This window comes from Haemaphysalis longicornis, unplaced genomic scaffold (genome assembly GCF_048455015.1).
Source record: "Haemaphysalis longicornis isolate Haplotype H1 unplaced genomic scaffold, Haemaphysalis longicornis Haplotype H1 scaffold_2, whole genome shotgun sequence".
Lineage (NCBI taxonomy): Eukaryota > Metazoa > Arthropoda > Arachnida > Ixodida > Ixodidae > Haemaphysalis > Haemaphysalis longicornis.
Window position 1 is genome coordinate 231,717,840 of NW_027526295.1, and position 24,275 is coordinate 231,742,114.

Consider the following 24,275-nt stretch of genomic DNA (forward strand, 5'->3'; position numbering starts at 1 on the left):
GGTTTTCCCCCACTGAAATATCCAGGGCTGTGCAGGGCCCAGGGCGTCAGTTCGAATTCACCGGAAGTTCGAATTAACCGAGTTCAAATTAACGAGCGTATACTGTACCACTTCTAAGCCAGTACTAGAACACTATCACAATAGGTAGCCAGAACTCTTTACTGCCCCCTCGCGCAACGTCCCTAATCGGATGACTACACAAAGATAGGAGGCATCGGTAACAAGGCCTGTACACATTTTCTTCTCCGTTTTTTTCTGAGCGTCACATTCTTGACTTAAGCTACGCGCACACTATAGCGTCGAACTTGCCGTGCCGCCCTGCCGACGGCCGCCAGTATTTTTGCGCGAGCCAGATTGTCCATTCCTTAGAGCTGATTGTTACCTCTACTGTTACAACGAATATCGGATATAACAAACTGACTTGCTGTCCCGATACTATACTTTGTAATAACGAGGTTCGACTGCATAGTCCTTCTGGTAAAGTGCTGATCGCCCTTTAGACGCGATGCTAGCTATATTACTCGGCGTTCGGTGAACTGCCGGCGCGCATTTCGTATGCCCGTTCCGGCGATGTGACGGCCATTGAGGTGGCCGCCCGCGCAGGTGCCTCGGTACATCATCACGCTGCACGAGCTGCTGGCCCACACACCACACAACCACGTCGAACGCAGGAGCCTGGAGACGGCACGGACCAAGCTCGAGGAACTGTCGCGCGTACGTACTGTTGCTATCGCGCTCCCTCGACACGAAACTCGGTAATGATGTTGACCCTCGTCGCCGGCGGCGAAACGAGGCCGCGCTCGGCCCCCAACCATTCGCTTAATTTGAGCGTTCCCAGAAGCGATCGCTTTAGTTCCGGCCTCTACTGGAAACGAATTGGGCCGGATGCGGACATTTATCACGAGGTGTTCGACGAAAGCGCGTTTGTTACGCATGCTAGCAACGGACCGTCCCAAAATAGGCGGGAAAGCAGCTGTAGAAGTTGAGATGATAATGAAACTCAAAAGCCCGCAATCTTTCGCAAGGCCAGCTTTTACGGTTCGAAACAGTTAGAAGAAGCATCCAGCACTAAAACACCTCGCTACTTCATTTATTCACTGCTTCAACTTAACCTGTATATTTAACCTATACATGTTTTTACACCTGGGAAACGGAAAGCGTCAGGGCTTTTCTCGCATTTTTAAAAGATCATATTCCTAAGTGCCCTCATTTTCTTATTTTCCTGCTTGATGTTACTTTTTTGTGTGTGTGAAGCCATCGGCGTATAGACAATACAGGTGCCCCCTGGTGTCTCTACACAATGTCTATCCCGCTCGACACAAATATTTCTGAACAAAAATTCAAGGTTTACTGGAGCTAATTCAGGCTCTTGCTTGACTAAGAATCTAGTCTGATTTTAGACGGCATACAAGGGATGCAACCAACGAGTTCACAGACCTCGGTAACGCACGCGTGGAAGCTAAAACAGGACAGAATTTCATCAATAGAAATGACGAGCCCGACAGTGGGCTTCACAGCGCGCGCCAACCTTGCTTTCAACCGATACCGTGCGGGTCTTGCAATAGAATTTCTTCTCTCGCCTTGCAGCAAATGCACGACGAAGTGAGCGAAACAGAGAACATCCGTAAGAACTTGGCCATAGAACGGATGATCATAGGAGGCTGTGACATCCTCTTGGACGTCAACCAAGTGTTCGTCAGACAAGGTGAGTGGCCGCGGAGATGCTAAATGCGAGAGGCTGGGTATGATTGCAAGGGTCAGGCATGTCGACATTTCTAACGTTTCTAACATGTCTAACATTCATTTCTAGCATTTCTAGACAAGATGCCGCTCTGGCGTCGGCATGCTTCAGTGCGGTTATCACTTGCAAATTATGACGAGAAGTACCAGGAACTTAAAGGCACAATCACGCAACGAACCATTCCGCATCCATTTTCAAATCAAACGGGTGATTAACGCATTATTCATTTTAACGAAGGCGCATGCTCGGTCCACCAAGCATTTATTTCTTGATACAGCCGGGAAGAGATAGAGAATGTACGAAAAAAACTGTGGTTGATTTCTCCTACATAGGAATCGGTAACACACGAAAGTGAAATGTGCAGCAAAATCTGCAGCTGAGCATGATTTGAAGGTCGGCGGCTGTCTTGTGGGTGTGCTTGGCGAGCGACGTCCTGCTGGCGGGTCACTTCGGCAAACGTGTACTGGCGTCATTTCCATGACGGATATGACGTTAGTGAAATCTTGGTGTATCCCGCCATGAAACACTTTCGTGTTCAAATATAAAACCCGAAAACGAACAACCCAAAGTATAACCTACTCTTTAGTACTAAAGGTCACTTCCCCGCAAGAAGACCCTGTGCGCAAGGGTGCACCCTTTACAGGCCGCTTGCTTCGTTGTACTGGCGTCACTTCCCTGACGGATATGACGTAAGTGAAATCTTCGTGAAGCCCGGAATAAAACACTTTCATATCAAAATATCAGGAGCAGCGAAAGCATCAGGAATCAGAAGAAGGGCCCAAACAATTTGCAAGCTATTACCTTACACCAGAGCTAAAGAAATAAGGAGTAGAAACCAATGACGAAAATAGGTCGAAAGAAGGGGAGAAGAAATTCGGGGTTTCGCTGACATGCTTACGAAACATTCGACTCGTAATTAAGGTCGACGTCACACGCAGCCCATTTGGCAACCTAAAAGAGAGCGAAGCTGCGTAATGTGGGGTTCTATAATGTTGCAGTAAAGATGATGCCCGCCATTGCCGTTTAGATTCCCCGTCCCAAGCCTGAATTTACTAGTTCTGGAAAGCTAAGGGGTCATTTGCATAAACTGCATCCACGAAGACATACAGTTACGTCATAGAAAAACCTAGACCAGACATGCAGCCTGGCAAAAAACGCTTGGTTCATCGTCTCATTCTACTCGGTGGTCCAGTGGCTCCACCTTTTCTTCTCGAGTGGTTGCTGCGCGGTGTTTACAGACCTTGTCTGCTCTATTCAGTCTTCGTCGGAAGCAGCATAAGTTTGCTTGAGCCCCACCCCTGCTAAATGTACTCAATGCCAGCAGAACTGACGTGAGGTAACTCATGACGTCACTTTTTGTTGTTACGTCATAAGTCAACATGGCGTCGTCAGAATTAATGTTGTCACCGAAAGTGACATTCGGTCTCTAGGTCACTCATGATGTCACCTTTTGTGTCACTTTTCGTTTCGATTCAGAAAGCTATGCTTCGTGAATCCGAGCCTGAGTGGAAGGTCAGCGAATCGCAATCACGATTAAAATGTTAATCTATCTTTCTGCGTGTAGCAAGAAGACAGCATATTTTGCGGAGAATGCGTGGCTGACAGTGCTAGTAAACCTAAACCTAGTATGAGCAGCAATGTCTGAATTGAGAGAGATAAGGTGGTTCGAATGTGAATGACTGCGCATTGCCGCTCTGCTTACGCGCAGCGCGGGCTTCTGCTTTTGTTACAAGACCAGACAGGTCAGGCGGCGTGTCGGGACAGTCGTTGCTAAAAAAGGCCTCGCATTAAAGAGATAAGGCTATCTGAAGGCGATATTAGCTGTTCGTTTTCACGAGTCTTACCGGTTTCACGAAATGTTGTAGTTGGAACGAGATCCACTCCGCCGGGAGGTTACTAGCGCCTAAGGTGAAATAGACAAAGGGAAACAAACGGGAGAAAGCAAATGGCGCCACGCGAATGCGCATCCTTAATTGGGTGTGGTTAAAAACACAAGGAAGCCCATACGCCCTGCAGATGTCTTGTCGACTAGCCAGGCGTTTTCCTAAGAACATTCGAAGGCAGAAAATAGCATACGGGCCTCATTCTCCGGTGGAAGTTGATGTCGAAACGTTACCCCAAACCGCTCGGGCAATAGTAAGCGCGAAAAGCGCTCCCGAACAAAGCGGGCAACGATGCAAGCGCCGAGGCACGCAAAGCACATTGGAGGCGCGAGTGTGTTTCGTCCTCCCAGGGAACGCGAAAGCCCCAGCGATCGAAACGGGCCCACTATAGGCCTGCGCTCCCTGCCGGCCGCCTTCGCGCATATGTGAACGCAACTAATGCGCGGTCGGCATTGCGGGTCGCTATAGGAAAGTCTGATGTCCTCCGGGGCTTGTCCCAGAGCAAGGATAATTAATCCGACCAGGCACTCATTAAGCACCCCCGCCTCCTGCCTCCTGCCTCCCCCCCCTTCGGCAGCTATCGCCTCTCCTCTCCGCCTCCCCCCGCTACTCCCTCCGCCCTGATTGTCTGGACCGCAGAGAAAGCGAAGCTTCGTCGCCAAGAGTCTTCTTGAATGGACCTCTTTTGGCAAAGGCGGCAGGCGCACTCTCCTGCGCGGACACCCGTTTCCTCGCTCGCGCCGGCCGGACATAATTAAACGCCGTGTCAAGATGCTCCCTGCTCAGCCGCCCAAGCGGGAAGGGCTCTCGGTGGGCGAAGAAATCTTGCCCCGAGCGAGCTGCAGGCGGTATCGGGGAGGAGGGCAGGCTAGATGGTCGTCAGCGCTGCCAGTCATCGCCGGCTGACGGCACGGCGGGCCAACGACGAGTGATCTCTTCGATTTCGCCGCGTCGAGTGCGGCGCTGTCCACTGCCCCGGGCTCTTCAGGTCTAGGCTGAATGAGAGATCAAATGAGGTTCAGCCTTTGAACGAAGTCTTTTTTACACAACGACGTGGTATGCAAATACCGAAGGCTTTGTTCGAGAACGCCAACTCCAGCGTGAGTCGCGTGGAAGTAACAGAATGTGACTTTCTCTCGCACGTTGGATACCGGTAGGACCTAATTAAAATCAGGAAAAGGCGCGTATCGACGTCAGAGACGTAGCTGGCCATTCAATGCGGATAAATGAAGGCATCAAACGTGTCTGCCGTCTTTTGGGCTAGTGCAAGATTAACGCACCAATTTAAATTACGCGTATGAACGTACTGTCAAACTCAAATGAAACGAGAACACGGGAGATGAGCCCCCTAAGTACGCAGACGTGAATATTGCGATTCCCGAAGGCACAATGATTCCGCGGCCCCAAGTACACACCCGCACCCAGGTAGCCATTGTAATAAGTTATTCACGACATTCTTTGATATTTATTAAATGATATTCAAAATTTTGCGTGTTCACGCCTATTCGTATTCACGCGTTGGTGTTGCGTCTGTCCTCGTCATACAAAATTTGTAGATTCGGTGAAACCAGGAAGATTGTTTTACTACAGGAGTGGGGGAATGTGCTCGCACAGTAATTTTTACAGCAGACAACGTAAAATGCACATCAAAAAGGCACGAGCAATTCATGTCGGCCACAGCGTTATTACTTTATTTTTTATGTGCACGCCGTTTAAAAAATAATTTAAACTTAGAACGTAGCTTTTATTTCAAAAATGCCCTCGCTGTAACGTGGACTAACCACTTTTGCAGTTTAACTGCCATTTACATCGCCAAACGCAGCACAGCGTCAACGTAGCGCTCATAATAATAAAAAAAACTGTGGTTGATTCCCCCTGTCATAGGAATCGGTAAAACACGAAAGTAAAATGTGCAGCGAAATCTGCAGCTGAGTATGTTTTGCGGGTCGGAGGATGTCTTGTGGGTGTGCTTGGCGAGCGACGTCCTGCTGTCGGGTCGCTTATGCAAAGGTGTATTGCCGTCATTTCCATGCCGGATTTGACGTCAGTGAATTTTGGTGTACCCCGGCCTAAAACACTTTCGTGTTAAAATATAAAACCCGAAAACGAACAACCCGAAATAAAACGTACTCCTTAGTTTATAAGGTTGCTTCCCCGCAAGAAGACCGTGTGTGCAGGGGTGCAACCTTTACAGGCCGTTTGCTTCGTTGTACTGGCGTCACTTCCGTGACGGATATGACGTAAGTGTAATCTTTGTGAATCCCGGAATAAAACACTTTCGTGTTAAAAGCGTTGTAATTAAGGTTAATGATGATGTCTTCGTAGTTAGGCGAATCAAGAATTGAATGCAGGAGTTATGCTTAAAATGCACTGGAAGGAATATACTACATATACCACGCAAGGGTCGGCATGAAAGCTCAAGACGTGAGCTCGAAGCTCCTTTCCCAACTGTCTCCTCGGAGTAAATGCCAGAGAGGGAATAAAACATACGCCGACTGAGTCTGAAAACAGAACCCGTTATTCTTCAGATATATCCTAAAATCCTGAAAGCTCGACATAATCACGCTCGCTATTTCATTCTGTTCTCCCCATCTCGCTTCTACATCTTCGATTTATCCCTCTTCTATTTTTTTCTCCTCCTGCTCTCGTTTCGACCATCAGTTTAGAAAAGCACGACGCCGCTGCAGTTTTATCCGCTAAGGAAATCCTATCAGCGCAACGGCGCACTTCCGAGCACTCAGGTTGCTTCCCTACAGCCTCGCTTTTTTTTTCCGCTGAGCCGCCGTCTAGTGGGAACGGGCCGAATCCCAGACAACCCTATACTGCCGCCGAAGCCGCTGCTGAAAGCGGAACACGAAGCTCTAATCCCCTTTTTTCGAAGACGAGATTAGCTATCGACCCCGTCCGACATTTGGCTCCAGAAAAAAGACACCATCGTGCCTGAACGTTCGCTCCTAAACGCCTCCCCCCCGTTTTGTTTGCTGCGTGACGTAATGCCTCGCGACCAACACATTGCATCTGTATCAATTAACTCGGCTATCTCGAACATGCATGCTTTTGTGGCAGCCAAAAGTTGGTCTCTTTAGGTGGCTCGCCTTCGCAGTTATTTAAAGCGCAGTGCTGCATCGCATTATCTGGGCAGTTCGTGATAAAACGTCCCACGTCACCCCGAATGTCACCCTGTACTCACAAGGGTACTGTATTTAACCAAGCATGGCCCACGGCAGAATAGCGCCGCCCCGTTAAGGTCGTGCTCCGCTTGTGACATTGGTTAATTACTGAAGCCCTAATTGGGTATATCCTTGAATTCTGAGCTTCGCTGCGTCTCCAAACTCATGGCCCGCAGTAGGAAGCACCGGAAGACGCTCTCCGAGGTAGATTGTCAAACGGGCGTTCTAAAGCGACAACTCATTTGAATTCGTTTCACAATTAGCGCAGTTGAACCGCCATTTAACATGCCCGTTGTGTCCTGGAGTTGCCTCAGTAGAGTTTACAGACTACCGCGCCGTCGGAGCTTAATTGTTGGGCAGCAACAACGCCAACACATCTCAAACACAACGCCCTGTTGCCTGTTGTTTATTCAGTGAGCCCTTAGCATCGGTACTTTGCGAGCCTCAGTTACTCCTTTGATTAAAGTGAGTGGAACGTCTGCTTCTCGCTACGTTATGACAACTAAATGCAGTTGATAGCTGAGAAAAAGTTGTGAGAAATGACGACATTAAAATACCGCAATCCCCACAGAATTCTCTATAAGAATTCGGCACATACGGAATATGGTGCGAACATTTTCGAGCAAACTTTACGGTGGTTTTGGTATGCGAACTTGAGAAAATAAATAATTTATCGTGAAATATAAATCCTTTTTTTCTCAGCCTAAATTAGTGGAAACATGGATTTTGGGCTGCACTGCAGCTGCGTGTCAGTGTTGTAATTTCAGTAATTTTCCACCATATAAAAAGTGAGATTACGAAAATTTTTCGTAAAATTTTCGTAATGTTCTCTTACGTGCGATGCAGAATTAGAGTCATTCCATGAGAGTTTTTTTTTTTTACTTCGCTAAAATTTTATGCGTAGTGCCTGAGAATTCGAAACGTTTTTATTCTGTTTTGTTCGCTGTTGAGTCCACGTTAAGCCCATAGAAATCTGTAGGTGTATTTCTGGGAAATAGAGCCTACTTCATATCGAATACAACAGCTGTGTATCTCAAATCCACGTCAAATCCAGTCTTTGTACATTTTTGTACAGTTTTTGTACAAGAAGGTGGCCCTTCTTTCTTCGATTTTTTTGTTTCTATAGGGCCAAATAATAAATTGGACCCAGAAGATACACAGTCCTTTCACATATCTACAATAACGGCGCGGCTGAAATTTATACGCATGTTAAGCCCTTTCAGACATCAGGTTACTTTCGAAAGTTTTTAGGTTCTTCGGCTACTCTTCTTGCACAGTTAGTATTGAAGGTTAAAATGTTTGCCTTTTGAGGAAACATTACATTTCAGGAACACTCCCAGCAGATTCCCGCTAAATGGGAGCAACCAGGAGCCAGTTTATGGGCCATTTTGACTACCAGTCACAAATAGTTATAGAGTCATCGGCGCAGTACAAGAGGCAACAGCTTATTGCTTGCGAAACATCGCCTTTATGAGATGGTTCTACGACCTTCCTGAACAATCCAACTTTCACCGGACGTTGCATAGTGTCCGCCGCGGCGATCGTTAGAAAAAACTGTGGTTGATTCCTCTGTCATAAGAATCGGTAAAACACGAAAGTGAAATTTGCAGTGAAATCTGCAGCTGAGCATGATTTGTGGGTCGGCGGCTGTCTTGTAGGTGTGCTTGGCAAGCGACGTCCAGCTGGCGGGTCGCTTCGGCAAAGGTGTACTGGTGTCATTTCTGTGACGGATATGACGTCACTGAAATCTTGGTGTATCGCGACATAACACACTTTCGTGTTGAAATATAAAACCTGAAAACGAACAACCCGATATATAACGTACTTTTTAGTGCTAAAGGTTGCTTCCCTGCAGGAATACCCTGTGTGTAGGTGTGCACCCTTTACAGGCCGCTTGCTTCGTTGCACTGGCGTCACTTCCGTGACGGATATGGCGTAAGTGAAATCTTCGTGAATCCCGGAATAAAACACTTCCGTATTTTAAAAAGCTCTGTAGGCAACAGGTAACCCGAAGTGGCGTGGCACCTTTGGAGAGCCGCCTCGTCTCCCGCCTTCCCAACCGCAGGCAACGTGATTCACGTGGTGGGTTCGGACAAGGCCAAGTCCCAGCGATCGCGCATCCCAAACCTGAAGGGAGACAAGGAGGTTGTTCGTCAGTGCTACCTCTTCACCAACCACATGCTCCTCTGCAACCGCACGTCGGCCGGGAAGCTCCACCTGGTCGAGGTACGCGTCCCCTTACCCGTGGCGGAAGGGGGGCCTTTTTACTGCCGTGCGCACAAATGATACGGAAACCGGAGCCTTAAAGAGGCCATGGAGACGAAATGCAATTATGGTTAGTTAAAATAGACTGCCTTGTAGGGACAACGATGATGCCAATTTTATCCTAAATTCAAACAAATCATCAAGATATTAAAGGGGCCCCGCAACACTTTCGATAAACGCTTTCACTCTTTCCTTCGCGTCTGGAAGCACTACGAAAGCTACAGTTATCGCCAGCATGGAGCGGCACTGCGTGATTTGCTCGTCGCACCAGATACGCCTTCCGTTCCTGCTTTGTTTTTGTGGCTTTATTTTTAAAGTTGCTATCGGTCAGCGTTCATTGCGGCAACTTAAGGAAAACCGGCCAACAGCCGCTACATGGACTTAATGACGTAATTCGAGCGGTCGAATAACGTCAAGACCGGGAAAGAGAGAAAAATCGTTTGAGCGAGTTTTCAAGTTATCTGATGGGCATAGAGCAGTAATTTTTGGCTAAGGTACTTTGCGACTCCCTAATCTAAGTACTTGGTGTTTTGGGTGACTTCTTTCTGCAAGCATTTAAGATTTTAAAAAGAGTTGAAAAAAGTGTTGCAGGGTCCCTTTAAGGAAAACGTACGAAACAGTGGCGACTCACCAGCCATTTTCCGATGATTTCTTTATGACTTCACAGGATCTGGTTTGTGCGATTCGCGGCCGTGAAACACGAAACACGACTGGGCGATAGTAGTGTGGCCTCTAGTTCCGCTGGATCATAACAGTTGAATGTTAACGTGCAGTTAACAAGGTAATAACTGTGTTTCTAGTGGTGGTTCATACTAGGTAACTACTGCCATATTAAGTCATCTCAGCGCGAAATCTGAAAGTATTTCAATACTTCTTGCGTTTGCTCGGTTAAAAAAAACGTCTTTCGTGGCTAGAATGGAGCTGAGTTAGTTACCAAAGGCAAGTTCCTTCAAACTGAACGGCATTTTATTTTGTCTTCATGACCCCTTTATCTCAGTTCAACGTAACGCTAGACGGTGCTAGAAAAAGCGTGCACTTGTGTTGCTTTGCTCGTGACACGCTTAGAGCGCGAATGACGAATAAATTATCATCCACGGGATCGCTGGAATGAAACTGGCTCGCATTTACTTTCCTGCGACGGACGATGGTTGCCACATTTGGCTATTTATAGCCAAAGGGGCAGCTATCGCTGTCGATAGCCAAATTGGCGACTTTTCGTTTCGCTTGGTGAAACGTTCCAATTTTCTATTTTTGTCACGCAACAATCTTCATTTGCATCTTAAAACAACGAGGTATGCGGCAAAGAGGGCTTACCCGTTCAAAAAGAACACGTGCGTTCGGTTTAGAATTCGAGATTAATGAACTTCCGAAACAACGCAAATGACGAGGACTAAGAAAGAAGGCACAGACAAGCGATTAATGATTTTTTTTAATTAACTCCCGCAGATAATGACGCAGGATTTTGCAAGAGAAACATTCTGGGTTTTTTCAATTTTTTTCTGTTTGTGTAACTTGATGTATTTTGTATGCATGCACACTAAGTCGCCCCCTTTAGAGTTTTTTTTTTTTTTTGCGTGTCCGTTTTTGTAACTGCATTTCGTTCGTCCTCGGTTTTACCATTTTTATCCTTAACACGAGGCTTCCTTTCTATTCAGGCAAATAAAGTTCCAGGCCCTTCGTCCATATAATGAAATCAAAACTGCGTAGCTGTTCTGCGAGGCCCATTATAAAACAACAAATTTTCTGTCATTTCGTTTGATACGCGAGCACCCTTCCCTGCTTATATTCCTTCCAAGCTGTTTAGAGTTACACGTGTCTTTGCCGCAGGTGGTGTTATGGCTTCTCCAAAGATATTCTATTGACACATAAATAAACGATGAGCCAGATGGGGGTAAAAGCAAAACAGTTCAGATAATTAGAACTCATTTTTTTTTTTTGCACCAGTCATAGTTACGGCATGCTTTATAGTAACGAAACCTCACGGAGTCTACACTTTCCGTTTGATATGTGTCTATCACAAACGGTACGAATGCATGATGCGAAGTTAACATTATTAAAGATAATGAACTCTATTGTATCGTATTCTTTCCTAAGCTGCTTAAAATGTCGTCCTTGAGGCGCCGCGAAGTGTACAAGTGCGTCGTCTTCTTGCTGCTGCGTCGTAACGCAGGGCGTGGGCAAGATTCCCCTGGCCGATGCCACCCTCATCGAAGACCCCAACGATCAGTTCCAGTTCATCGTGGACGATGGTGGTGAGGTGATCTTTCTGCGTCTCTGACGCGCGCACCGAGAGATTTTTTAGGCGCTCGGCTTCGGGTGCAAGGCGCAGCGGCCTCACCTTCTTCGCGCAGCCTACGCCCTCTAGCTGTGCGCTTGGGGGCAAAGACAGCGCAACAAAGCTTAAAAACATAGCACGAACGTTTCTTATCCTATACGTACATTAAAAACTTACAGCGCACTGTACAATTACATTGATTTCTTTCATTGAGAGCGAATATATACATAAATTAGTTTACGGCCTACGTGTGCGGCTACTATGCGAACTTTTCGCGGGAAAAAAAGCGCAAGAACACCAACCAAATTTTGGCGGCATTCACTTGTGTTCCGTAATGTTCTGCTATAGACCAGAGATACGGACGCGGTACATTTTTCCGGGTTTCCACACCGCATTTTGTAACTATGCTTCTAACCAATGTCCTACATCTACCGGCCGGAGCGTCTGCCTGCTGATATTTCTCGGAATATAGTAGAACGCCGTTAATACGTTCACGCTTCGTGCGGTTTCCCGCTTAATACGGTGTCGTTGTGAACACAAAAATGTTCCATAGCGTCACGGTGTTTTCTTTGGTTTTTTTTTTAATTATTTCTGTTGCTGCGTTCCTAGGTAACACGATTTCCCGGTAAGTACGTTCAAAATTTTAAAACTTTTATCTAACTACGACCGGATGATATGCTTTACGATACACAAAAAACGTACTGACGTGCGTGCGGACCGAGCCTCAGCGCGCGCGGCGCAATAAGCAGGCGCCGAGCGGCGGTCACCGCAATGCTGGGCTTGCCGGAGTAACTTGGTAACGCGGCTGCCTTTAGTCAATGTCGCCCGTACAACGACGTCCCAACGTGCTAAACGCTAACCTTGGAAGAAATCGTGACGGACTCACGCCATGAAGCAGCGCCGACGCTGGACGAAGCCTCCGAGAAATATGGTGGCGACAACGGGGACGAAGAGGTGGCGTCTCCGGCGGCCGCATATGCTCAGGCCGCAGTCGGATTTGAAGCGGTGCGGAGTTACTTTCGCGCGAAGGACAGTCCCAGTGCGGACAAAAGTCTGCAATGTTTAGAAAAGGAGCTCTTGCTCTGAAAGGGCCGCAGCATGCGCCAGCAGACATTGACAGATATGTACAAGTTAAAAATCCATTGAAGGCTCATGTTCGTCCCTGGATTGCTTTTTTTGTTTGTTTGTTTACTGCGGCGGATCATACGTTTTCCCGAATAATACGTTTCTCCCTCGCGTTTTTTTTAACGTATCAACGAGGTTCTACTGTAATGGCAGAAAAATATGCGATATACTGCGAACGCGGAATTACTAGCCTATTGCTCGCCGTGGACGCAGACGATATAGTTCTTGTCGCCTCAGTGAAGTTTTCTGTTACAGATTAACTCAGCCGCTTGACCTACTTAACTGCAAACGTCTCGGCGACCGCGTCTGCAGCGAGTGCCGTCAGAATAGCTGCGGCTGCAAAGCTGTAGGCACTCCAGCACAGAATGCCGGCACTTTATCAGACTTTGTCAACAAATATGATGAAATCATATACCTATCAAGCCTGACCTTTCTCAGCGTGGTCACGTGTACCAAATTTAAGTGTTCCAACGCTCGCGACTGCCGCCCGCTACGTACCTTCGTTCATCTGTGGTCGGCTCTGCCTTCGCTATAAATTACTTTTATTCCCGATTAAGGCGGGAACTTTGAAACTGAGGCCCTATCGCTCATCCCGGTGCGAAAACTGCCTCCGCAGAGGCGCCAACGCGTAAAACTCCGCAGGCAATGTTCGGACTTCCTGAGCGCTTTACAGGCGCGTTCAGAACATGTTTCCTCGGTTGTTTTGGTTGTGCAAGCCCAGCTGCTAAGTTCTCCGAACAATTCGCAACATAAGAAAGAACAAAAAACACAAAGAAAATGGCGATGTTCGCGAGCGAAAGACGACAAAAGAAATGCACAAAACCACGCGCGCGTTGCTCTCGGGCCGTGGTTCGGAAGGATCATTGTTTACGACTGGCTGAAAGAGCCTTACAGGAGGGAAAAAGCTGCCACGAAGGTGCCTCTTAAATCGCGATGGAAGTAAGGGGACGAGGTGCAATATTACAGAAAGAAGGCAAGAAACAGAGATTCCGAAGCTGAGGCTGAAAAAAAAAGGGGGGGGATATAGCCACCGTATCCCCATCTTTCAGTGGCGACGCCATATAACGGGGCACTGGAAACAGCTGTTCTCCTTCCCAAGCGCATTAGGAACGTTCTGAGCGCGAAGAAGAAGGAAGCGTAACTGAACGAATCCGGGAGAAACTTTCTCCAACCGACGCTTGAAATAAACGCAGAGGCCGAAAACCTTTCCAGACAATGGATCGTTCACAGACGCAGCAGCGCACGCTTCTGTATTGTGGTCTTTAATGCAACTGCAATGCGGTGTTTCGAACCACTTCTTGAAGGCCAATCGCCAGACCCACGAAAAAAACAATAGCAATAATATTGGTAATATAATAATAATATCGTTTGTATATCAGAATTGCATTAGCGACTGTGCCTTTATGTGAAAGACCAGTAAAATTGGAACGGTGCCAACCGAAGCTACACTTTATCAGTGCTTTGTCTCCTTTTTTTATCGCTATGAGACTAAGAAAATGACGTAATTTCCGCGTGCAGTAGCAAGTGATACGTACCAGCCAAATGTGTTTGAAAACCTACGGTGCGCTGACAAGATAGAAGTTAAAAACTCTTGTTCAGCCTGAGCGCACATTAAACCTTTGCAGAATGATTTATGAGACCGCGATAGCGTTTTATACTGCTGTTACAAGCGCACATGTCACCTCACAACAATTTTTTTGTGTGTGTATGACTGCGTGATATGTTGACAACGGGAAGCTTCAAGTTATCGAAACCCCCTCTTAGATGGAATGCAGAAAGAAGGGGGGGAGGGGCGAAATTTAAAATTTTCAAGAAGGGTATTGCAGGCGCCAACGTAATTTCCACCAATGTTAATGACTTCAAGTTGAAACTTCTACACGCACGCATCCAGCACGACTTGCCCATAGTCAGGACCTTAGGCGATGTCGAACTTCTCGCGGTATTAAAATAAGTTATGTCGTCATTTGCAACAAGCCCTTTACTATAAGATTTTTCTCGGTTGAAATAGCGCTTCCTAAAATCAACTCATCAGTTATTTTCAGTCAAACTGAAGCCGTCAAACCTTAATATACTATGCTTCTCCCAGCTTGACAAAATTAAACAATTACTTCATGCGTTCAAGGCAACTGAAGGCACGTCTATTGTGACAAATGATAAAAAAGCAACTAATCAATCAATTTACTTCACTTCATAAACACGCAAGTATAAAGCGAACATGTTGCTCGCGCTGAGCTATTGGCTCTGCAACCTACGCCGCTGTCCCCATCGATCAGCCTATAGCTCCCGTTGTGTACATTTCTCAAATTTACGTAGATACGGAAACAAACGAGCGAGCGCAGCGGGCAGACCGCGGCCTGGAAAATATGAAATAATGCAGGCTATCGGGAAGAACTCGTCCCTTTTTTTCCCTCTTCCCTCCCCTCCCCCTTCCCGCTCCCCGCAGAGGGCTCGGTGAGCTCGGTATCGAGCCTTACCAGCGCACTCGGAAGCAGCGGCGACTCCGCCGCCGCGACAGCGGCGGCATCCGGCGGTAGTTCCGGGCAACAGAAGGACTATGGCGGTCACGACTTCAAGATCATCGTCGACTTCAAGACCGCGCCGCCGGTGACGGTGCAGCTAGTCGCTCCAACCATGCAGGAGAAGGCGGCCTGGACGAGCGACATTAGCCAGGTGAACGCGCGGCCGCGAATTTTGGCCGAATACGCCGTGCGGCCCGTGCGTGCTGCCCGCATTCGGCCGGACCCGTAGCGCAGGTCGGCTCCGCGCTGCCGGCGGCACCGACCGACAACCGCGCGTTGCCGGCCGGAGTAAGCCTAGCAACTGCCCGGTGTCACCCCTTCGCTCGCTGATGTCGCCAACGGCGCGTTTGGCGGTGGCACGGGCACTAAAACCGCTGTTTCCGTACTCCGGTGCTGCGTTGCTTCCATGTCGTGGTGGAGAAGGCGTGTGGCCTGTTCAGCGCTGTCTAGAAACCGCGTGCGATGGAGGGCAGCGCGTGAAACCAACCGCGCTTTTACTAAAGCTCGTGTCTAAAACATCCTGATGTCGTCGATGGACCCATCCGCGACCATTTATCTTCCCGTTGCTGCAGACGGAGGCGTGCGGCAATTGGGGACGCGAATACGTTATACACCGGACGCATCTCCTAACGTATCATTGCACCTGTTGGCACTCTTTCTTCGGGTGTTCCCAGCAGCCTAGGCTTCCTTTCTTTGTTTTATGGCTGCTGTGCAAGCTACGTGTGCGGCAGTTCGCACGCTGTGCTACGATACGGTAGCATACAAAGGATAAACACGGGGCGCTGGCAAGCGTCAATACTGGCTACTGGCCTTATTAACACTTCGTACTGAAGTGTTACAGCGCGAACAGACGAAGGACAGAGAAGACTGCACAAGTGCACAAAATGGGCGCCCCTAGGAAATGTTACAACAAAGTGGATAGTTGGGCGAGTGGGTGGACGTTATGTTGAAGTGTTACAGCGCAAGCAGATGAAGGACAGAGCAAAATGCACAAGACGGGTGCCCTTCTTGTGCATTCTACTTGGTCCTTCGTCTGTTTGCGCTGTAACACTTCCGCATGAACATCCACCAACTCGCCCAACCATCCAATATGTTGTAACATTTCCAAGTTCTTCATACCAACGTCTGGCTTTCAAAATGTGTACTCGAGGTGATTTCCACCGAAATTATGGTAGAGACAGGCAGTAAAAATATTATTGATTAAAACACAGGAAACAATAAAGTTGTTTTCTAATGAAGATGTGCTTGCTTTGGCCGTTTATTTTTATTTTTCACAATCAACTGCATTTTTTTTAACGCAGCTCACCTATATTTTTGTTTAGGCAAGATTCGACGACTCACGTCCTTAAATCTGTTCCGTCATATGCGGTCACACCGTACTAGTAATAATCTCAGTGGGTCACATAAATCTACGATTACAAAAAAAATGTCGAACAGTTTACATCTTTGTAACGAGTAACTGTGCCTGACGGGCTTAGCAAGTAATGAAGGTTGCCCGCAACCCCATTGCTGCGCCTGAACTGACACTTCCCCTCTGGCACCAAAGAAAAAGGTTGGTGCACGCTTTACAAGGAAAGAATAAAAAATGCTGTTTTTCACGTTTCTAGACATAATCTTCCCATTTGGCACTAAGGCATCACGTCGTGCACGCGTTACAATAAATAAAGCAAAAAGTTGCGACCAGCCGTTGTGCTGTACCTAAAGTTAGTTTTCCCTTTTGCACTTTAACGAAACGTGGTGCACGCTTTACAAAAAGAGTGAAGGAAGCTCACATTAATACGTTTGGAGGTAGCGAATCTGTACGCAACTTTCACGACCACCACCAAGGTTTAAATCCATGATTGCAGCGCATTTGATTCTTATTCGCTGCCGAAACGACTTTTACTTCATCATTGTCGCTACAAGTGTGAGCTTCTTTCATTTTCTTAGAAGTGATAATCAGTGGACATCACCTTGAAGGGGCGTAATTTATGACGTGTCTTTCCCGTTCCGAGCAGGTGTTGCCACGATTACGGCAAACGCTGGAGGTTTTGTTTTTGTTTTTATTTTTTTTTAATCCTGGCCAATCTCCCGAAATGGGTATACTTGGCTTGAGAAACGTGCGCCGGGGACGCTGTGCGGTCTCCGCGTGGCCCGCCCACACGAGCGTTCGGCATTTTGTTGTTGTTTTTTTGTGCCGGGCGGTCGCCGCAGTCTTGGCCAATCTCCCTAATTGGGTATGCTTGGCTGGACAAACGTGCGCAGGGGACGCTGGGCGGTTATCGCGAGGCACGCACACAAGAGCGCTAGGCATTTTCTTGGTTTTGTTATAACTGCCGGGCGGTCGCCGCGAGGCCCGTGATCACGTGCGCGGGCTCGGCAATTTCTTAGTATGTTTAACTGCGTACACGAAAAGTTACCACTTGCTGCTAAACAGCTTCGCTGTCAAAAGTTGTGACCAGCCGTTGTGTTGTGCCTAGAGTTGGTCTTTCCCTTGTGCATCAAAGCAAAAGGTGGTGCACGCTTTACAAAACAAACGTTATTTCGACCAGCCGTTTATGTCGTACACAGAGTTAGTCTTCACCTTCTGCACCAAAGCGAAAGGTGGTGCACGCTTTACGGAAGAAAAGGAAAAAAAAAAAGTATTTTGTGCCTAATAAGCTTTTTGTGCCTGCCCTAAGCAGCGCTAGTATTGAACCAAAAGTGTAAAACATAGGTATATTAGTCTTTTTTGGTAAGATGACATGTCATCACCCCGATACAAAGGGGAAACCAATAAAAATCATCATCATCAATCATCATCATCATCAGGTAAAGAGTTTCGACAAGCCGTTGTGTCGGTACTAGAGTTACCTAGACTTTCCCTTTTGCACAAAAGCAAGAGGTGTTGCACGCTTTACAAAACAAATGGTAACAGTTTCTACCAGCCATTGTGTTATACCTAGAGCTAGTCTTCCCTTTTCCATCAAAGAAAAAGGTGGTGCATGCTTTACGGAGGAAAAAAAGTAAATATTTGATGTTTTGTCATGCTTCGACTTTTTATCACCAATGCAACAGGTCGTGTGCACTTCACAAAAGAAAAATCGAAAATTTTCAACCATCCGTTGTGTTGCAGTTAGAGCTAATCTTCCTTTTTTGTACCTAAGCAAAGGGTGATGCACGCTTTCTAGAAGAAAATGTGAAAATTTGCGAATGGCAATTGTGTTGTGCCTAGACTTAATTTTCCTCTTTCGCCCCGAAGCAAGGGTTGGTGCACCCTTTACAAGAAATGTAAATTTTCGACCAACCATCGTGTTGTGCTTAGACATAATCTCCCTCTTTTGCATCAAACCAAAAGGTGGTGCAAGCTTTACGCTAGAAAAGGAAGTACAGATTTGCGACCATTATGTTGTACCTCAAGTTAATCTCCCCCCTTTTCACTAAAGCTAAAGGTGCTGCACACTTTACAGGAGAAGAAAAGTGGGTCATTACAATTCACTGTTGTGATGGTTGGTAGTATGACCTACCTTGTGTCGTCCGTGCGCCCTTCCATAAAGTAGGCAAAAGAGGGTGTGTAAGTTGCAATTGGGTGATCTCCTCGGGAACACAGAATATGAAAAAACTCGCGCATGCCTTTTGCTGCCTTTCGCTGCATGCCTTTCGCTGCAAACAAAATTCCGGCATAAGCTGTTCCGTCTGCTCTTTAGGCTTCAATTTCATAAAAACACAAAAATGAATAAGGTCAAAACAACTGGTACATATATCTCATGGAGTGAACAAACCAAAAAAATCAAAAATATGCACATTCATATGCAGCGAAAGATAACAGTGAAATCGGATAAATTAGCAATTTACCATGGCTCGAGAGATATCGCGAGAAGCGCATACAAAATTTTGTTCTTTTTACATTACTTTTCTTGAGTAACTAGGACAGCAAGACGAACAAAGGTTTTTTTTCGATGGCTTATAACAGGCGGACATCATATGCAAGAGTGCGTCATTGCCAAATAATATTTAACATAAATTCAATCATTCTCTTTCTATTTAAGTATGTTACGGCACGAGTAAAATGAAGGCGGACAATAAATGAGCATAGCTTACTTTATAAAAATTATGGATATAACTTGCGATTAAAAAGTTTTGTCTGCAAAATACACACACAAATTAACTAACTCTTAGGACTATTGGCGCTCTGAACATGAGCTCGAGCGCCGATTGATTTCAGAGCAGATTTCGGCGACATATATTACTTAACACAAGCTCTACGTTAGAAGTACTGTTAATGTGGGCTGTGTTTAGTCATTACCTGCCACAAACTTAACCCGGTAAAACGAGCTATACGAAGTTAAGTTTTGCTAAATAAGTATAAGGTAGTCATTTACTTTCTTGCATACTTTTTATGTATTGGTTTATTTCAATACCTTCAATGCCCAGAGGGATTTACAGAAGGGAGTGGTCACTGGCATTAACATCAGAAAAAACAAAAATATACAAATCATTGGGAACAAAACAAAACAAAATAATAGTGGACAATAAAAAATTCGAGTAGCATACACAACAGAGTTGGGAGCAAATGTAATCATAAGGAACAAAAGCAATTTTCAATGGCAGTCCTAAATGAAGGCACATCGATTATACTAGCTATTGCAGGGGGCAGGCAATTCCATTGGTTAGCAGTTTCGGGAATGAAAGAGGCAACAGAACAGTTTCTGTAGAAACAGTTTTGTTAAACAAGAATCCGGTTGTTACGCACTTTCTTGGATGCATACGAGTGTTTTTTTTTTTTTAGATAAGCGTCATATTTTTAATAAACAGAAACATCCTTAAACAAAATAATTCCAGAATTGGTAGGGAAGGCGCCGAGGAAAAAAGATGGCGCAGTTTGCACTTGTGGTGCAAGGCTGGAGAAACAGCAGAGCTGGAGGCCCCTCCCTTCATCAGGGAAGGGGCTCTTGCACCTCCCATTTGCTTTTGAACTTGCCGCTGAAAAGTCTCCATAACTGGCAGGCCCGGATCGTTTCATCCGCAGGCTTTCACATCTCTGCCAAAGTGAACCGCGTTAGCACGCACTAGAACCGGTTTCGCAAACTCGGCGTCTGTAGCGCGAGCTGCTCTGTGTATCCCCCTTCAGGCGCGAACGCACGCGAACTGGCGAGGAGAACAGCACGCGAGAGATAACGCCACGAACGTTGGACAGTGTTCTAGAAGTTGGAGTGGTGCCGGCGCGCTCGGTGACGTCATAGCTAGGTGAGGCTTGGCTCTACCTACGAATCTGCGCGAAAATCGTGCCGGGCGCCTCGCACCGGAGGAGTTTTTTTCCTTGTATTTTTTTTTTTTTTTGCGAACGCCAAAGGACCAAGCTCAAGTTTAGACAGCTGCTTAGGCTTTGTGGAGATTTGCATGGTCTTACCATTCTCACACAGTCACAACAATTTGTGAAGTTATTGATGTGGCATCGAGCTTTAGTAAACATGAAGACCCACAAATATGCTTTGTAATAATACTGCATTAGTTACCAAGAAAAAGAAAAAAAAAGGCAGCTTGGGTGACTGTGTTTCTAGTGTCTGCTGTCACACTGTTACAACATTATTTGTTAGTAAAGAAGAGTTTCCGCGCTTGATTTTCACCTGTAGCCTGTGCTAGACTAACAAATAGTTCTGAGTAAGTGCTCTGGATGGACGGCAAAATAATTATTCAAGCCGATGGGTAGCTAAATAACAGCCGAATGGCTTAGAGCAGAATGTACGGCTACCACGGCGGGTTTATTAAACAAACATTTCCGCTTCTCTCCCCTCTCGCAGTGCATCGACAATGTGCATTTCAACGACCTTTTCCACGGCACGATGAGCGACGCCTCGTCGGTCACGATGCCGCATTCCATCAGGTGTGTGGCTAATCTACAAAACACGCAATGCACGCGTTCTCGCTTTTATTCCGTGCTACTTGACAAACTGAACCTACAGACAGGAAGCCCCATTTCTAAGACGTACTGAACATTAAACGGGACTATTCGTGTGGACACATGGCATTCCTATAGATATATTCTGTGATTACGGATTCACAGCAGTTGTCTTAGCTTTGTCTGGCGTATTGAAGCGCAGCAAAGACGAGGACAGGAACACAGACGACGACACACAGAGCGCTATGTTCCTGTCTGTGTTCCTGTCCTCGTCTTTGCTGCGCTTCAATACGCCAGATGTACCAACTCGCCCAAACCAATACTCTCCTGAACTTAGCTTTGCGTTCCGATTAGTTTCTTCTTTCTTTATTCTGCTGTTCTGAGCGCGTAATTTTACCCTCGCTTTAAATAGAATATGACAGCTTTTTTGGTTTACGAGAGTCAGCGCGAAGTCTGCCTCCAAAACGCAGCGTCTGCTCACCAAACGCGACACAGTGACTGCTTAACTTAATTGGCCTAACTTAACCGCCAGGCTGAACGGGCGCCGAATGTCCGCCTTTCGTAGAGCTGTTTCGACTGCTTCTGTTCAAGTAGCATAAATCGATTCCGTCTGCGAGCGAAGCAATTTGTGAGACAAATTATCTGAACGTGATTTACGTCCACGCTGCCCACTTACCCGTGCATAATGATGTGTTTGAAGACGGCACGAGGCTACACGAAGTCAACCAAGCGAATTTGGAGAAGTGCTTGTTTTGCTTCACATACGCAAAGTTCAGCCTTCAAGGAGAAAGAAAGCGTGAAATTCGACGTCAACGTCTCATTAAAGCATGCGCACATCGACCGAAGTTCTGGCGCCGTAACGCACACATTCCTTTTCTTTTCTCGATATGAACGTTCATATGAACATGAACATGACATCCAAGCTATTGTCGCTTTTCTTCTTTTATCGAGCTCAGCAATCTCTTTGCGTTACTTAGAGAAGGGGACGTGAAAAAGCCAGGGTGTGAGCACGAAAGACGTGCTTGGCGTACAAGGGATGCCGTGTTTTGGATGCAGGAACGACCCCAGGCTGTTCAAGGACGACGTGGACATCCGATTCAGTCGCACACTCAACTCCTGCAAGCTGCCTCAGGTGGGATTGCGCGTCTATAGGTGGCGCCGCAGCACCATCTAGATTGCGGTCAATTGCTAACGGGATAAGAATCAAAAGTGGGACATTAAAACAGCATCGAGTTGCAAAGTGTTGAGGCATTGGGCGTGCACGGGCGTGTAGTAAGTGTGAGCTGTTTTATTAGGCGTCACTTCGTCAATTTAGTCTGCCAACCTCTTGTGCACATGATATCACATTTTGGAAAGAAAAATGAATCGAAAGGCCTCCACGTGACTTATTATTCTATGCCATATCTCAGTCACGCGTGGTATTGATTGTAGACTGTCGAACTATGTTTACCACCTTCAGTGTATTGCCTGTATTGTTTCCTTAATTTGTTTTTTATTTGTTTGAATGCTTCGTCATTCAGCAAATGCAGCGGGGTCTTCTCGCAGCTCCGACATCAGCTCGCAGCTCCATGATCCGACATCCTGCTCGCATTTTCTTTTTGTATATGGCGTATTGAACACTGCCGCTTTTTTTTTAATTCAACGCTGTTCTCTTCCTCTTTTACCTGCATAGACTGCAGTTTTGTCCAAAGTAAAAACAAAATAAGCAGAAGCATCCCCTTGCTGTGGCTGCTAGGTGCTCTTGCCGTGTTCTTTTTTTCCGCCTCCGTCGAATCGCCTTCATTTGCAAATGTCCCTAAAATGCAAAGAAATTGCCAAATAATATTCCATATCTCTTTCTTCTCGGTCGCAAATTCTTTTTTTTTTCTTTACCGTCCTCCTTCTTCCATTTTTTTTTCATTGCTATCACCTGCACCTAATGTGCATATTGCACGTTTATTGATCATTCGTTTTTCTAACGATGCCAAGAGCAAGCGCTGGCTAACACCCCAGCTCAGCCCATTAGTTCCGCTGACCTGTTACGAAAACTCAGCGATGCCGCTCGGTGCCTGTACTTCGCAGCTGCGCCAACTTCGGCTGATTTCTAAAAAAGAAAGGTAAGGCGGTTTTCCCGTGCACGTGACCCCCCTTTGCGTCGTCTCTGTCCGCCGCCGCAGATCCGTTATGCCAGCCCTGAGCGCCTTTTCGAGCGGCTGACGGACCTGCGCTTCCTAAGCATCGACTTTTTGAACACGTTCCTGCTCACGTACCGGGTCTTCACCGATGGCGTCAAGGTGCTCGAGGCACTCAAGAAGGTCCACTACAACCCGGACCTCCAGATTAACGCCATGGGTGCCGCGCTGCAGGACTCCACTGGGTAAGAAGTCCCAAGCGTTAACCCTTCTCGGCGTGGTTTGCTAAGTCAGGGGATCGCGATCTGCGGGACTTGACCACGGAATGCCAGCCGTTTTGCTCCTCCTGTACAGGGCGTATGCTTGCCCGATTGCGAACCTTGCCTGGCTGGCTACGTGAATGAGAATAATGCGGAGGTGAGCGTTTGTTACGTATACGAGATTTTACCGCAGGCTGTAATGTGTTAAGCCTGCCTCCAGGGGAAAGTTTGCTCGTGAGGACTGATGTCTACCATGACGATGTCTTCGTACCTTAACTTGCTGCATCCAGAATTTTTTTTTTATTTTATACACCCCTAACGTCGTAAATTAATCAAGCACGTTACTATTTATAGCCTTTTTTTTTGCATACTGTGATTGGCCTCACTTAAGTCACGGACGCCATTCCTTGGCTCTCAGGGACTTTTCTCGTAGGTTATAACATGGAGGAACCATGCCACGTACCTCGCCAACGTAAAAAGTCACGCCTATTTTGAGCCGATGCTTGGAACACGTAGGAACCATGCGCAGTCTATTATTTGAATTGTTTGGTGCGGTCCACTATCTTCCATGCGATTGCGGCGTAGTGCAGCAAGCAACGAATGGCCCAGCACAAGTTCCCGGAGTGGTCTTAAAGGGACATTGAAGTCAAAGTAGACCGATATATTAGCTCACCGAGAACACGAATATACCAGTATTACGCGTAGCCTTTTTTTATAAGGTGTAAAATAACAAAAACGTGAATACCAGTGCCGCCGCCACTGGCTATACAGAGCAACTTTCATTGAAAGTGCTTAAATCGTGTGGCCTGCAAAACGTCTTTCCTGGCTGCCGTTGGATGGCGCTACTCGTCCATACTTGAGGTGGCGGTGCCGCTTTTCGGGGAAGCGTGCGAGCTTCGCACGAGCGGTCGGTTCGACGCCAACACTCGCGGTGCCTCGAAAGGACAATATGTCTTTCTTCAACAAAGTGTTAATACTGATTACGGGGTCCATTAATGAACATTTTGCTCAGTGGGCCGCAGCTGTAAAGGACGTGGGACTTTGGGAAAGCACGACTGATTTGACCGAA

At 46.8% G+C, this 24,275-nt stretch overlaps 1 protein-coding gene across 1 annotated transcript in view; it reads left to right on the top strand.

Annotated features, from left to right (window-relative positions):
* LOC144170106 (ras-specific guanine nucleotide-releasing factor 2-like) overlaps nt 1-24,275 on the top strand; it is a 333,796-nt gene that overhangs the window by 285,688 nt on the left and 23,833 nt on the right. Inside the window, exons 9-16 of the mRNA XM_077699677.1 lie at nt 604-714; nt 1,588-1,705; nt 8,860-9,020; nt 11,230-11,311; nt 14,903-15,129; nt 20,738-20,820; nt 21,892-21,967; nt 22,992-23,191. Of these exons, the coding sequence (XP_077555803.1) occupies nt 604-714; nt 1,588-1,705; nt 8,860-9,020; nt 11,230-11,311; nt 14,903-15,129; nt 20,738-20,820; nt 21,892-21,967; nt 22,992-23,191 (1,058 nt within the window). The remainder of the gene's footprint in view (nt 1-603; nt 715-1,587; nt 1,706-8,859; nt 9,021-11,229; nt 11,312-14,902; nt 15,130-20,737; nt 20,821-21,891; nt 21,968-22,991; nt 23,192-24,275) is intronic.